The 17,203-nt window shown below is 25.5% G+C and overlaps 1 protein-coding gene and 1 long non-coding RNA gene across 2 annotated transcripts in view; one reads left to right on the top strand and one right to left on the bottom strand.

The window, feature by feature from the left end:
* The window catches only part of LOC127284076 (uncharacterized), a 77,870-nt gene that overhangs the window by 59,552 nt on the left and 1,115 nt on the right, over window positions 1-17,203 (top strand). The window lies entirely within an intron of this gene.
* Window positions 1,247-16,867, bottom strand: LOC127284073 (activin receptor type-2B). Its single transcript, XM_051309366.1, has 9 exons — window positions 16,451-16,867; window positions 14,425-14,615; window positions 13,848-14,010; window positions 13,579-13,718; window positions 12,745-13,124; window positions 11,333-11,519; window positions 11,014-11,151; window positions 10,357-10,488; window positions 1,247-9,095 (listed from the first exon to the last, which is right to left on the bottom strand). The coding sequence occupies exons 1-9, from the start codon at window positions 16,497-16,499 to the stop codon at window positions 8,913-8,915; spliced, it is 1,563 nt and encodes a 520-aa protein (XP_051165323.1). The 5' UTR covers window positions 16,500-16,867; the 3' UTR covers window positions 1,247-8,912.

Here is a 17,203-nt window from a genome sequence, read left to right as displayed (position 1 = left end):
GCTTCTGGAAAGGTTGCTGCAAGCTTGCTGCAATTTTTAAAAAATACATTTTAAATTAAAAAAAATTTATTTGTTTTTTTTTTAAATTTGAAAATCCTTGTGACGTTTATTATTATTAATTATGTCCTGTTTATTTTCATTTGGAAACTTAAAGAGAAAATTTTCGAAACAAATTTGAGGGTACTGGGAATTGAACCCGGGTTCGACAGACCCTAACCGAGAACCTACTCGACCAACTATCAGAGAATAAAAAAATCTTGCTCTTAACCCTCGTTTTTCAACTCATAAAAACAGTCGAGGGTTAAGAGCAAGATTTTTTTATTCTCTGATAGTTGGTCGAGTAGGTTCTCGGTTAGGGTCTTTGGTTAGTGTCTGTCGAACCCGGGTTCAATTCCCAGTCCCCTCAAATTTGTTTCGAAAATTTTCTCGTTAAGTTTCCAAATGAAAATAAACAGGACATAATTAATAATAATAAACGTCACAAGGATTTTCAAAATTTAAAAAAAACAAATAAATTTTTTTTAATTTAAAATGTATTTTTTAAAAATTGCAGCAAGCTTGCAGCAACCTTTCCAGAAGCTTGTTGAAATTCTCCTGCAACTTTACGTAGCAAGCTTACAGCAATCTTTCACGGCAACCTTGCCGCAATCATTCTTAGTATGCTTGCAGCAATCTTGTAGCAATCTTTCATGGCAAGATTGCAGCAAGCTTTCCTGGAAAGCTTACAGCAAGATTTCACGGCAAGCTTGCCCTGGGTGGGACATTTCGCTAGCTCAGGCAAGCTTGCACGGTTAACTTGCCGCAAGCTTGCTGCAAGTTTCCGTGCTATCTGGGTAGTATAAATTGAATAAAATGCACAAAATTTCAAAGAAATCCATCAATATTTGGCGAAATTACGACGAGTTATGTTTTAAAAGTCCATTAAATTATCGTAAAAAATTTTTCTACTTTTTTGCCTCTATTAATTTTAATATTTGTTTTATAAAAAAATCGCAAAGGAAAAAAAGATGCGGATTTTTATTTCCTACAGGATAGCGTTTTTAAAAAATTTTAATTTTTAATTTTATTTTACTCCATTTGTAGACCAACTGACAGGTCGCAAGGCGGCTGCCTCAAGCGTAGTGCCCCTTATAGAATCGGGGACCTCAATTAACGCGATTATTTTAAAAAATACTAAAAAAAATGTTATTAGGAAGCAATAAATTACAATTTTATAAGCTTTCAAAAAAGAACAATGTAAAGAACATAGTTTTAAAAAATCTTTAATGCAAAAAATATTACAATGTAATAATACAATGATTATATTGTGCTTACACGATGTAGGCGAATAATGCACAGATATATATGTGAAGGTATCTCTCTCTCTCATACACATGTGATTCACATAAGTTAATTATTTCTTATGTTAATTTGTTTTAATTTATTATTAAATTATTATTATTATTATTATTTTTATCATTATTTTACGATTATTCGTCCCTTTCTTGTGAAATTGAGAGTCGTGATACAGATGCAACGATATCCGCTTATTCTACTTTGTTTTTGCACTAAAATACAATCATATATATAGCGCTAAAAAGGAGAAATTCATTTTTTTTTAGAAAAAAAAATTGTATGCATCCGATTAGATAAAATCTATAGATATTAAATATATGTATATTTTCCAAAAAATCTTCGAAGAAGTCCAAGCTTATATAAATAATTATCTATAAATAATCTGCAAACGTGATTTAATAAATGTGCACACTATATGGGTTAATATTCTATCTTCAGGAAATTTTCAGAATATATTTTTAATTTACATTTTATCATAACGTGAAAAAATTACTTCTTTATAAAAATCATTGTTTTTTCGTATTTTACGTATTGAAATCAATTTCATTTTTTAAATATTTTTTATTCAAAATTTAAAAAAAAATTTTTTCTTTGTTAATAACAAAAATTAACGTATATGTGTCATTCCATGAGTTTTTTTTAATCACTTTTCGGAGTATAACCTTTCCAAATTAAATGAAACATTTTTTTTAATAATATTTATTAATATAAAGGTCCAAAATAATCACTTTTTAAGTAAAAACAATTGTTTATTTAAAAAATACAACAATAAAATTAATGAAATAAAAATTGACTTTTTTTCTGCACCACCAAATAAATTGGTTTAAAGATTAAAATTTTCCTTATTTTTCAAGCTTTAATATAGCACAAGAAAAATGAGGAGATTCGAAATAGTTAACTCACAATTTATTAAACAATGTTTGTTTTCTTTTTTTGTATTTTATTTATTATGAAACGTCTGCTATAGTTGCGCGCGACGTTCGGAAGTTGTCGCTCTCGTTATTGAGCAGAAGCTGATTACACTAGCGTAGTATTAAAAAAACATGTGTGAAAAATGAGGGCGCACTCACACCTTTTGGCTGCCTGCCTGCCTGCAGGAGTTGTCATGGCAACGTGTAGAAGTAACAGAGAGAGAAAATTCAAATTTGAATTTAATATCTCTGTTACTCCTTCACGTTGCCATGACAACTCCTGCAGGCAGGCAGGCAGCCAAAAGGTGTGAGTGCGCCCTGAGATTTTTCATCCTTCAAAAATATTTTTTATGATTTTTTACTGCAAAGTAGGTAATTAAAAACCATGGAGTGTAGTATAAGGAGACCGAACGACGTACATTGAAAGTGGACCAAATTTTGGTAACCGCTTAGTGTCATGAAAATACGTAAAGAAACACAAGCGCTCTCGAGGGAAGTATATGTAAACAGTGGGAAAAATTAGAAGTACGTTGAACATAATCCAAAAATCACTGTAAAAAATAGTTCTGAATTTAAATGTTCGAACAGTATAATTACACGATTCTGTAAAAATTATTTTACATGATTATGTAATTTCACTGCACTCAACATGACAATATTTATCATTTTGAGGTTAGAAACACAAGATTCTGTAAATTCACAGTATTATGAAGAGCGATTTTACATAGCACTGTGAAATTTCAACCCGATTGTAAATTCACTCTGCTGGGCTATGATTTTTTTTCCTCGCATACAGTATGTATTTCATTTTACAGACGGGTGTAAAATTACATTTTTTGTACAATTTACATTTTGAAAATGTAAATATCAGGTTTTTTGTGAATTTACTCAAAAAAGCAATTTTTCATGTGTATAAATTTACATATGCCCTTAGAAAAATACATTTATCATTAAATTTCTTTAATATTGGAATACTGGAATCTTTTATAAATGATTTCGTTAACACTTATAACTATACTATAATTTATATTAATTTATTTTGTATAACGCTTGTTACCAAAGTGACTCGATTTACAATTAGTTGAGTTTACGCGGCAGTTTAATCACATTACATTCAGATAGAGAGTTTTTAAAATTTACCCCTCTTTGTAATTTTACAATCGCTTGTGAATTCACATAACCTCAATGTCAAGTTACTATAGCATGTAAAAGTGACACATACGGCATAGGTTTTTTTCCTCGCATACGCAGCCTGTGATTTTACAGAAATTTTTTTTACAGTGATACTTATTTTTATAACTTTTACAATGGCAGACTGTCCAGCTGAGTTTAACACAATCAGTAGCGCTAGTGTTCCATTACGTAGTTTCATGACACTAAACGGCATCTAAACGGTTACCAAAATTTGGTCCACTTTTAACGCAGATTCAACATGGTCGTTCGGTCTCCTTATACTACTCCATGTTAAAAACCATTCAATGTGATAAAGGCATGAGCAGAATAGAAAGGTAACCGGAATCGTAATCGTAAACGCAACCGGAAAAATGTGTTAGAGAAGGACAAACAATATGTCTGTCCTTCTCTAACTCATTCTTCCGGTTGCGTTTGCGATTACGATTCCGGTTACGTTCCTATTCTGCTCATGCCTTAACCTGTTTAAGTTTCGTTCAATGACAACATAACCTCACTTTTCACACAATATGTTTTCTACAACGCATGAGCTTCTGCTCAATAGTAAATAAAATACAAAAAAGAAAACATTGTTTAATAAATTGTTAATTAACTATTTTGAATCACCTCATTTTTCTTGTGCGGTATTAAAGCTTAAAAAATAAAGAAAATTTTGATCTTTAAACCAATTTATTTGGAGGTGCAGAAAAAAAGTTAATTTTTTTCATTATTGTTGTATTTTTTAAATAAACAATTGTTTTTACTTAAAAAGTGATTATTTTTGACCTTTATATTAACCTTTAAACTGATACGTGCCGAAAAATCACACTAACTGATTTCACCGGTCTGTCAGACCGCTATTCCTTTTTTATGTTATTTTATTGATTTTAAATTTTGTAAAGTCAATTGTTGTATATATTTTTTATTTTTTATGATTAAAAAGTCAATTTCTATATTGTTTCGTTTTAATTTTTTTATTTTTACATAATTTAGAACGCTTTAAAAAAAAGTTATAAGCGATGAAAGTTTTAATAGCGGTCTGTCAGACCGCTAAATCAGTTTAAAGGTTAATAAATTGAAAAAAAATGTTTCATTTAATTTGGAAAGGTTACTCCAAAAATTCATTAAAAAAAACTCATTTAATGGCACATATATTTGTTATTATCTTAATCGCGATGAAATTAATTCAAAAGCACAAAGTGAGATCCAAAGCATTTTTTTTTTCAAGAGTACATTCGATCTTTTAAAACACAAGAAATATAAATATATCTAAAAAATTTTCTTGTATTTTTTTTTTTTAATTGACACTTTTTTAAAATTGAATATACAAAATTCAAAAACAAATAATTGTAACTCAATCTCTCTATTTTTCAGTTTTGAGGTTATATGTTACTTAAAAAAAAAATGTTTTTTCTATAATTTTTTCAAACATTGAAATGGAAATTTTATTTTACAAAAATAGATCAAATATAACACTCTCTAGAAACGAAATTTTCATTTTGTAAAAAAAAAAAAAAAATGATAAAATGTTTATTATTAATAAACAGAAATTTCCATCGGACAATAATTTAATTATTGCGTTGGTTTATCACTGGAGAGGAGATATTAAGGGGGCGGAGGGACTTCACCCTAAAAAATTCTAATAATTCGGGTGATAAATAATCAAAGTTTCTTGCGTCTCAATAGTCTTACAGTTTCTAGATCAGGTATATCTTAATATGTACAGTCAATTTATTAGTCGACTAGGTGCGGACAATCGATTATCCGATCAAAGTCTTATAATAATGCAGGAGGGGCATTTTCACTTGAAAATTAAATACAATCTCAAATTTTCTATATTTTGTTACAAAATTTTATTTTTTATTATATATAGAATATTTTCAATTAACACTTTTTTTTCTTTTATAAATTATTTTAATTTGTATTTAAAAAAAAAAAAAAAAAAAAAAATTATAATTTCTTTGCCAGTCGAAAGGAGGAAATTTCGAGACAATTTTTGAAATTCAAGTGAAATGTCCCGATGGTACAATTGAAATTTGAAACTTAATAGATACAATTGTATATAGTTTTTTTTCTTTCTTTCTGGGAAACTCCCCATAAAAATAACTATCAAACAAATCATTTAAAAATAACTTACATATCTAGAGTAACAACAACAGTACCAGAAAGCAGACAGATTGTTTTTGTCCTCAGGGTACGTCGCCTCTTATTATTTTTTTTCCCTCTCTTTCTTTCTCTCTCTCTCTCTCTCTCTCTCTCTCTCTCTCTAAAAATGTCACTTTTTTTTCCTTCTCATCTCAGAAAATCATCATTCTTTATTACTCGCGCGATATTCGGCAAAAATTGCTAAAGCGAAATGTATTTACAGCACACTCGAATATAAAATCGAATCATCGTTGCCAATTTGATTATAATATATTTATTTCAACAATATAACGATCAATTATTTTTCTAAACAGCTTTCTGAATATTTTTGTACAGACATTGATATCAATATAATAATCACACCATCAATGCTAAAAATTTTAACTTTCTTTTTTTTCTCTCTCTCTCTTTTTTTATACATATTACAATTATATAAAAATTATTTCTTTTTCTTTTTCCTAATATCAACATTACTTTATTATTTCCAAATGATATATCACAAATATTCTAATTAATTTAAAAAAAAAATTTTTTCCTAATTTATTTTTATATATATTTTCAAAAATAAATTCTAAATTTTTTTTTAACAAATATAACCTAATTCAAGTATATTTACAATAAGAAAGCTGGTTTTTTTTAAATTTTATTTTAATAGAAAAAAAAAACTAATTATCGAAATTTAAATAGAAATTTTTTTTTTAACTTAAATTTTTCCTTTTTATTTTCTATAAATCATCAAATTAAAAACGTTGATTCGATAGATTTCGAGTTTTATTATAAATATATATTGATATAGCGATGAAACTACTTGTCAAAGATTAAAACATTCGTGATAATGGTATTTGTCTGCTGTCCGATATGTCAGGGCCCTAAAAAAATTTTGTGTACACAAAATTCGATATTTAAATTATATTCAATTATTTGTGACGTTATTTCAAAGATTATTAGGTACACTCGATTTTTCATATATATTATGAATTATTTTCTTATATGTATTAATAATGAATATACAGAAAATGGAGAAGCGCTTGTCGTATGACGTTTTTATAATTTGTATTTTTGTTCTCTTTTATTTTTTTTTTCTTTATTTGGCACTGTCGAAACCCAGCATCACACAAAAATTAATCATTTAATAATAATCAATTAAATATTTTTAATTATTATTAATTTAATGTGCTTTTTATTAAAAATGATATTTTCTAGTTTAAATAGTTAAAAATTTGTATTAAACTTCGTTTCGAATTTTTTTGTATTTCATTATAATAAAAAAGAGTAACAATTTTTAACTTCCCCCCCCTCTTTTCACTTGATTTCATATATAGTATATTCTATTTTTACTCTTTCATTCCTTGAAGAATTACCTAATTGAAATTTTTTTTTTTTTAAGAAAAACAAAAAAACGTATTTTTTAATCCGGAAGACTCATTGAAACTGGGTGACATTCGCATTTTGTTTTTGTCTTTGAATCATACTTTTCAGTCTAAAAAAAAAATGTAATTTACTTAACATTTTAAAAAGTGAAACAAAACATTTGGTTTTAAACGAAAAAAAAAAAAATCTTCTTTATTTTTTTTTATTTATTTTTGCAGAAAATTGTTAAATGAAAAAAATTTCAATTAAAACAATTTTTTTTTTTTGGTTCTACTGTACAAAATTTTTTATAAAAAAAAAAATAAAAGTTGATGCCGTGTTTATGAAAATAAAAATGAATTTCATTCGGCGGCGCTTTAACAGTCCTAGAGAGATTACGTATTATTCACATTTACAAAATTTGTTAGGCAGTCGCGTTTACATTATATTCATGGCTTGGAGACATTATTGCTCTCTGTTAAATCGAGTTACTTTTGTCTTCATATATAAAAAAAAAAAAAATTAATAATTACGTATCTAGGGCCTCGCGTAATGATTACTTGAAACGTATGTTACGTATTATTTATTAATATTATATTAATTTAGGTAAATAGATTTCTTTATCATTTGTCTCTGGTTGTGCAGTGTTTACGAATAACAATTCTGCGAAATCTAGATGATTTGCCTGCGGAATCTCAAGAGAATCATTTTGTAAGCTAGGAAATTGATGCGAGAAAGAGAAAAAAAATTTTTTTTTTTCATTTTTTTCTTTCAATTTCTTTGTTTTTTTATTTCCATTTGCTTACATCATTCATCTGATAAATTCCTCATGGCATACAATCGGCTAAACGCGATTGCATCTACCAGGTACATTTGTAACAGGGTTCTTCGATTTCATTACACACAGAAATTTTCAAAAGAAAAAAAAAAAAAAAAAAAAAAAAAAAAAACGAGAAAATTTCTTTGGCCAGAATTACTTTTTTCTATTAGAAAAAAATTCCTTCTCCAAATGATACGTGTTTATAACAATCAATGGGGAACATGATTTTAATTATTTCCCAACGGATTAAATTATAAATATTATATATATAATATATTCACTCTCAAAACTTATCGATATTATTCTAATTACGTACTCGCTACGGATAATTAATTTATTTTATCATTTTTCATTGAAAAAAAAAAAAAAAAAATTCAAATTTCGTTGAAAAATTAAAAAAATTTCTTTTTATACAATTTTTCCATAAAAAATACAAAAATTCATTTCAATAAATTTATCAACAATCATTAACATTAAAAAAAAAATGAAAAAAATTAAAATAAATATGTAAAAAAAAATTAGATGTAAAACTTTCTTGCAAAATTGATTATATAAAATATTTTTGAAAGTTTTATCAGAATTAAAATAAATATATATGTATATATAACTATATGTACAAAATTATTTTTTCCATCAAAAGAAAATAATTTCTTTTTTGTAAAAAACAAAAAAAAAAAAAAATTCTAAAAAACTAATGTTAGCACTCAAAAAAGACAAACGTCACAAAATTGAATAGATTGTTATTGAAAAGAAAAAAAAGAAATTACAAATGGCAAGAGTTAACAGACTAAAACTGTTAAATTCTTAAATTATTCAAACATAGAAGATAAATTCTATTCTGGCCTCCGAGAACACTAGAGTATTATAACAATTCATCTATAAGGCGAGAATTAATTAAAAAAAAAAAATTTAATCTATAATTCAGGATCAAAAATCAAATATTAAAATTACATTTCAAAATTTTCTCTTAAAAAAAAAAAGCAAAACCCATTATCACATATTTTTTTTATCATCATCATCATCATCATCATCATTGAGAAAAAAGTGTAATTTCAATCGCCAAAAATATCGACTTTTCCCCATTGATATTGTTTTTCTTTTTTTTTTTCCTTTTTTGAAAATTATGATCCACAAAAAGCGTGGTTGTGCAATTCAACTAAACTACAATATACAGGGATTAACTACATACTGGATTCCTTTGTGATGATTGAATCGTTGTTATCAACTCTGATTAATGTTGATGAATTTAAGACAAGTAACCTGCTTAATGTAGCTACTCTCTCCATCACACATGACGCAGAAAGACGCGCCTCAGCATCATGATCCCAACATTCTTCCATTGTGTCACAAATTGATAATAGACCCTGAGAAAAAAAAAAAAAAATGAAAACACAAATTTTACTTCTCAAAATAATATATATTTAATATTTAATAATCTCCAAATAATATTTATTCATTTGACTTTTATTTTCTCATCTATATTTGAAAATTAATCAACTTACACGGTTACCACAAAAAAAAAAAAAATACAATTTTCAATTTATCTGACATCAAAAAAATATTCCCTAACAATAAATTATAGGTGGTTTTGAATTTTTAAAATGAAAGACAAAAAGATTATATTAGAAATTTAATAATTTAAAGTTAGAAAAATACATTTTCCTACTATATTTCACTTTTTTCACAAGAATTTAATTAATATTTAAATAAATTGAAACATAAATCAATTAAAATTTGGATAAATTAAAACGGAGTGCCAATTAAAACTCAGATAATTTGAAAATCAATTAAAATTTAGATAAATTAAAATTCAAACAAATTTAAAACTTAAATCAATTAAAATTTGGATAAATCAACATTAGAGTAATTTTAAACTTAAGTCATTTAAAATTTGAATAAATAAAAATTTATATAATTTGAAACATACATCATTTAAAAATGATTAGAAATCGTAATTCGAAAAAAATTTTAAACAAATAAATCAAAAATTTGGATGAATTAAAATTTAGATATTTTAATACTAAAATCAATTAAAATTTGGAACTAATTGAAATTTGGATAATTTGTAAAATAAATCAATTAAAATTAGTACAAAATGGAAATTCGCACAATTTTAAATTTAAATCAATAAAAATTTGGATAATTTGAAATTTAAGTCAATTAAAATTTGGTCAAATTGAAATTTCATGAATTTCAAGTTTCGATCGATTGAATTTACATTTGATTATGAAATTTCAATTACATAATATAAATTTGTATTGATCAATAAAAATTAGAATTGATTGAAATTTTGATCATTGGAAATTTAAATTTAATTGAAATTTGGACGAATTAAAATTCGAATAAATTCAAATTTGGTTAAACTGAATTTTGAATTGATTCAATAATTGATGATTGATTAGAATTAGAATAATTTTAAATTTAGATATTGATTTTTTTTTCTAACCTAGTTCCAATGTTAATTTTGTTAATTTAAAAAAGTGTGTGAAATATGTATAGAAATTTCTAATTTAGTTAATTTTATACTACACAATACTTGTTATGAATTGATATTTCTATTTTTAAAAAAATCTAGATAATTTAGTAAAATAATAAAATTAATAAATTTGTCATATTATTACTTACCGGATGTTTTCGCCATGTTTCTAAAATAAGAGGCCTTTCTTTTTTATGCACAACACTTTCCTGCATATCTTCAAGAGTGGGATGAAGTCCAACTTCCTCCTCAAATGGTAACCTATATTCTCCAATTGGTCCCTAAATAAAAAAAAAAAAATTTTTTATTGAAAATCCAAAATGAATTTATCGTTTAACGAAATATTTTTTAACAATCAATTTTTCTTCAATTAATAAATAATTTCTTTTAATTTTCTTTAGCGAATTTTCTTTAATATTAAATAAAAATATTCTTATAATATTTTTATTTAAAATAATGTTTTTAAAATAATTTGGAGTTATATTCTAAATATATGTAAAATTAAAAAATTATTGTAATGCTCTTGAATAAAATAATAATCTAATTAACAGGCTTAATTACAACAAAAAAGTCACATATGTTATAAAAATAAGTCAAAATAATCGCATTCATTATAAAAAGTCGTGCAATCCGAGGCTTGGATTTTTATTAAATATCCCATTATTCGAGTTTCAACATAAAATAGAGGAAATAAATGAAAAAAAGGGGAAATTTTTTAAAATAGAAGAAAAATAGGAGAAACACTGTGAAGTCTTGATTAATAAATAAAGATAAAAGAAGAGCAATAATTTGTTTTTCTAACTTACATCTTGTACTGTACAACGAGAGGCTAATTCCCAAAGGACCAAGCCACACGCATACATATCAATTCGAAGAAATGAATCCCTAGTAAAATTAATTGCTCCCTCCAAAACCTCAGGAGCCATGTATCTCCGAGTGCCAACCTGAAATTGAAAAATGAATAAAATATTTAAATAAACTTTTACAATAATTTAAACCAGAACAATTAACAATTAACCATTTAAAATAAAAAGCAGAAATAAACAGAGAAAATATATGAATAATAGAACAATAAAAGACAAAAAGTACAATATCTATTTTGAGAAAAATAATTTAATAATTTACCTGTCCATGCGTATCTCCGCACGGTTTTCCAGGATGAAATATTAACGCTAATCCAAAATCTGCTATGCACGCGCTCATATCAGCCTTGAGAAGAACGTTTTTAGACTTAAAATCTCTGTGAGCAACAGCGGGTTTATATCCGTCCGCTTTATTAGCCGGAATCTCCTCGTGAAGATGCATCAAACCACTAAAAAAAAAAAAAAAAAATTATAAATTATATTTCAATCACAAAAAAATTTGGAAAACCTAACTACTATGTATGTTCGATGGACAAAATTTTCAATTGTTTCCCTATTTTGTTTACGTTAATAAAATCAGGGTGGCCACTAAAATATACGAATAAAATTAAAAAATTTTTTCCCAGTTTAAAAAAAAAAAATATTAACGTTTTTTAAATTGAGATTTTATCACATAATTTTAAATTAGTCACTGTATTTTAAATGTAAAACAAAAAATGCAGCACTAAGGAAAATATATATTGTTTAATTCTAGTATTAAAATGATAATCATTTTGTTTAATATCGTTTCAAAGTTGAAGGGTAGAATGACAAAAGGGGTCAAGCGCCAATTTATCGAAAATGAGGTTTTTGCATAAAAAAAATCAAGAAAATTCATTTACACATTTCTGTAGAAGGATTTCCTTTTTTATTGCGTATTTAAATCAGTTTTTAATAAAAATTAAATTAATAAAATAGCCTCAAATTTACTTTATTGCAACCTGATTGAAACACAAAAGAAAGTGGTGAGTCAATAATATTATCAAAATAAAAAAAAATATTATTTTTTTAGGTTTTATTTTAATATTTTATTTTAATTTTATTTTAATAATATTTTAATTAATAAAATTAATAATAATAATAATGTATTTTTAATTTTAAACAATTTTAAAATCATTTTGTTATTAATTTTTAAATATTTTTATGGTTATACTAAGTGAACAATTGAATTTAAAGATGAAAGTATTGCTCAATTCCAAAGCAAGCAATTAATTCGTAATTTTCTTGAAAACAAACAATTTTTTAAAGGAATTTTTTTTTCTATTCATTTCGTCGATTCCATAGAAAGAAACTAATTTTCCAGTTTTTCTTTAAACTGTATATTTTTTTTATAATTAATGCTTAAAGAAAATGTGCGCAGTTGATATAACCTCAAGGCACCACAGTTTTTTTTAATATTATCGTTAATATGTAGGTTTATTTCAACAAATTGTTGTTTATTTATTAAAACATACTAATATATCGAAACGGTTTTCTCAGTTTTTTTTTTAAATGACCTGCAAAATTTTTAATAATGTTTTTTTTACTTCCTGTAAAAACAGTGAATTGGCGCTTGACCCCTTTTGTCATTCTACCCTTCAGTTATAAAAACAAAAAAAAATTTAATTGCACTAAATAAATATTAAATGAATTTACCGAGCCATAGATTCAGCAATTCTACACATTTCAGGCCACGTGACGACATTCGCTTTTAAATAATCGCAAAGTGAACCCTTATCGTGATAAGAAGTAATGAGCCAAAATTCAGTTTGCAAATTGTCGCCTCGTTTTTCAATGCCAATAAAATGAAGAATATCCTCGTGATCCATGTGAGCGAGTTTAAAAATTTCTTGTTCAGTTTGCCATGATTGTTTGTCTTGTACAGGAAACACTTTTACTGCAACAACATCACTTTTGAGCTGAGCCTTCCACACCGCTCCAAATCGACCTCGTGCCTTAATTTCAAGAAGTTGAATTGGCCGCAAACCCAAACTCGGCGATGGTTGCGGCAATGGCAATGGTTCCAGAGTTGGAACCTTAAAAAAAAAAGAAAGTAAATTATAAACAATCCTCAAAATTTTTTTTTTTTTTTAAATTAAAAATAAATATGTATTTAAATTCCACAAAAAAATACAATTAAATAATTAATTAAAATTCAAAAAGTTAAATTTTCTTTTTATTAAAAAAATTTTTCAAACCGATTGATTTGAAATGAAGGGGACTAAAAATTCAGCTTTGAAATGAAAATAGTTAAGAATGATTTGAAATGTTTTTTTTGAGAGTTAATTATTTAAAAATTTAAATTCGGCTGGGAAAAAAAAATTTCTCTTGAAACTTTTGTAATGCATTTAAAAAAATAATCTCCTTAAACAATTTTAAAACTTTGCAATTTTACTATAAAATAACTTTCTGCTTTGTATTTTTTATAATGTTGCTTGAATAATGAATTTCTTTTTTTTTCAAATAAATAAATATAAAAAACATATTTACCTCATTGAAATATCCGAGTTTTCTTCGACGATAATACCAGTACATAATAGGCAGTCCAGCTACCACAAAGAGCGAGGGAATTGACACCGCTATCATTAGTATTATTACTTGCTCATCGAAAGTCGATACCGGCTCGTATTCTAAACACAATGAAACATTAGAAATTATTTACTATTTTTCTTCATTAATTTATTACATAAATTATATTCTAATTATTTTTAATTGAGAATGAAATAAATCATTTTTTTTTTTAAATAAACTTTTATTACCTTGCACTGGGGGAGGAGGCTCTGTAGGCTGTGGATCCCAAGTAAAATTTTGGTTGCACATGTTGCCATCGCAGCAGCAGAAAAGCATTTTCTTTTTTACATCTGACGTTTTTTCCACGCATTGTGGCTTGTCGTAACAATCTCTATTATCTAAAAAACATCCCTAGAAGCAGAAAAAAATTCTATATTTTTAAAAAACTATCATTGTTTCTAAAAATGTAAAAAAATTGATCCATTTTCATTTAAACAATTTTTATTAAATTATAAAATTTTTTCATTTAATTCAAATCAAAAAAAAAAAAAAAAAAAAAAAAGGATTTTAATTTTCAAAATAGAGAAATAGGTAATAAATTAATACAAAGAGAATTTCTTTTTTATTAATAAAATTTCAATTTTAAAAAATGGAAAACAAATATTAAAAAGGCAATAAATTCAAATTATATTTTAAAAATTTAGAATCGCATATCAATAATTAGTTGGTAATTTATTTGATAAATTTCTCGTTCATTGATTTTATTAATTTGAATCATATATGTAGAATATATAATTTACGGTAAAATTTAAATAGTGAACAAACCTTTAGGACAGCAGTCGACTTTTTCGTCTCTTTATCATATTTCCAGACAACGTAACAATGATTTCGTTTATCTGGTTCGCTTGGACTGCACTCTTCTCTTTCGATGCATCCTGGCTGTGATTCAGGGCAAGCTGTGCCATTATAAAATTCACAATATGAAGTACCCTTGATGTCGTGTCCTAAAGTCATACCTATCAATGGTGATAAAAAAAAATATATATATTATTAACATTTTTCTAGAAAGGATTATCAATGAACAAAATTTAAAATAAAATTCCAAGTTCAAGTTCGATTTCTATTTTTCGATAATATTTTATAAATATGAGCCAAAAGTTATGAACGTTCATATGAACGAATTTTTTTTTTTTTTTGCAACCTTTTTTAAATACGAATTTTATTAAAAAATATTGTTTTAAATATTTAAAAAGAAGTTATTTAATTTACTATTTTATTTTACAATGCCATCATAATTTTTTAATAATTTTCTAGATTGAAAAAAAAATTTCCTTTTATTTGAACGTTCAAAACTTTTGACTCATTTATAAATTCCAAAATTCAATTTTAATTTCTTTTTCTTTTATTCTTTTGCAATTATTATTTATTATTAATCAACAAATTATAAAAAAATATATTTTTTTTTTGGTAATTAATTTTATAATTTTTCATGTTTAAATAAAAATTAATTTCCAATTGTTGATCATAAATTTTGCTTACTTCAGTATTGTGAACGTGTTCAGAATTTCCAATTTTTTTTTTTGTAAAAAAATTAAAAGTAAAGAATTTTCTACTTTTCAAAAAATGATTTATAATTTCTTTAAATTAATAATTTTCATATTATCATAAGAATATTATCTATTTTGAAAAATTTATTCAAACTGAATTGCAATAAAAAAAAAAAAAAGAGAGAGAAGAAAACTTGATCTTTTTAGTGATGCAAAACAATTCCATGAAAAAGTTTAATGCATTCATATAATTAACAAGATCATAACAGTATCCTTGATACATTCGTTAATTTTACACATTATATATGAAATCGAACTTAAAAAATATTTTTTTCCTCACTTAATAAAATATTAATTAAATAAATAAATTACAAAAATTTTTCAAATTCTATGAAAATTAAAAAAAAAAATTGGTAAATTTTGCAAAAATTGAAAATTAATGTTAATTTATTATATACACAATAAAAGGAATGTGATAAGTATCTACATCAGAAATCAGAAGAAATCTCAAATATCGTCATATATATATATATATATAAGAATGATTGTTATTTCTAAATAACAGAATTTGATTTCTCAATCACAATAATGCACTTGTCTTTTTATAAGAAAAAAAAAAAAAAAAAACAGATAATGCCAAAGATAGACACTTTATCTCGAATTATTAAGCATGTTGCAATTGTTATTTGAAAAAAATTTCGACAACATCTAACATGACTTTTTTTTCATCAACTACCTACCTTTCAAAAAAAAAAATATATATTTTTTTTTTAAATTTCATATTACATTTTTTAAATTTAAAACTTTTTAAAAATTCTTTACCAAAATTTAAATAAAAGTATTTATACCATTTACAAATAGTGGTGCAAAGTTACAAATCTATAAATAAAAACATCAGAAAAACTTATTTTAAAAATCTATATCAATTAAAACAGTGATAAAAATAGATTTGTCGTCTAAATCGGAATTCTTTTCTTTTTCTCCCAAAAAAAAAAAAAAAAAATAAAAACATTTCTACTTTTCGAAAAATGACTCGAATTTCAAAAAATGTAAATAAATTATTAATAAATTGAACATTTAAAATTCTAGTTGTACGTTATCAAAAATTATTCTTTAAGAAGGTGAGGGGGGGAGGGAGAGAGAGAAAAAAAAATATCTAAGAAATAAGTAATTTATTTTTGATGAAGCGGGGAGATGAGAAAAGCTTAAATTTAGAAACATTGTCACAGTTCAATGTGTTTGTGTGTGTGTGTAAAAAAAAAGTATAGAGAATAACGGATAAGAAGCAGACTGAATCCAATTACCTAATAATCCTAGGAAGAGATATGGCAGTATCGTCACATACGCGGACATCGTGAATGGATCACAGAATCATACCAGTAATTTTGAGTCTATTAGCTATTAAGCAAATTGTAGTTTCATCCACCGACACATTCTCCTCCCTCTTTTTCTATATACACACTAATGCCCGTTGAACTCCGAAAAACGTATTCACTTCATCTTCTTCATTTTTCTTTTCACACACATAACTAAAATCACCACATCAATGAAAATATCATTAAATGACAATAATTGTCACACTATTATTACACTTTTCAATTGTTTTGAAACATTATCCCGTTGTATTTCAGCGAAAATTAGATGGAAATTGAACATTCTTGTGTGATCATTATAAAAATACACGCCAGACACGCACGAATCACAAAACAATAATATAGATAAACCTTTCGTACACAATAATTTTCATTGCTTACGAAAATAAATTTTGTGCAATAAAGTCCTACGACAATGGTGATTTTTTGGTGTGCGATTGGTTGGTTCTAATGGAATCGTCAAACGTGATTAGCTCAAAGGGAAATTCTTGCATTTTGATTGGCGAAAGTATTTGCCAATTGGATGTTACATTAAAGCGCAAATTTCAGATTTTATATATATGTGTCCTGACGCGGTGAAAGGGACCTTACGGTTCCAAAGCAAATTTCACAGGAGAGGCGCTCGAAGTGTAGCACGAAAATAGACATTTGAGTAGTGGGGACGTACAACTGCAAATCAGCACC

Source organism: Leptopilina boulardi, unplaced genomic scaffold, assembly GCF_019393585.1.
Source record: "Leptopilina boulardi isolate dan_hultmark-lab unplaced genomic scaffold, ZJU_Lbou_2.1 LbouV2_318, whole genome shotgun sequence".
In the NCBI taxonomy this organism is placed as follows: Eukaryota; Metazoa; Arthropoda; class Insecta; order Hymenoptera; family Figitidae; genus Leptopilina; species Leptopilina boulardi.
Note: the sequence above shows the minus strand (reverse complement) of the source record. Positions and strands in the feature narration are given on the sequence as shown.

What these genes read in the sequence shown, in the direction of transcription:
- LOC127284073 (XM_051309366.1), bottom strand. Translation starts at nt 16,499, where the DNA reads ATGTCCGCGTATGTGACGATACTGCCATATCTCTTCCTAGGATTATTA. An exon ending in ATTGCTGAATCTATGGCTCG is followed by an intron (nt 11,520 to 12,744) that starts GTAAATTCATTT and finishes TTTTTTTTTTAG; the next exon opens with TGGTTTGATGCATCTTCACG. An exon ending in CTCGTTGTACAGTACAAGAT is followed by an intron (nt 10,489 to 11,013) that starts GTAAGTTAGAAA and finishes TTTTTTATTTAG; the next exon opens with GGACCAATTGGAGAATATAG.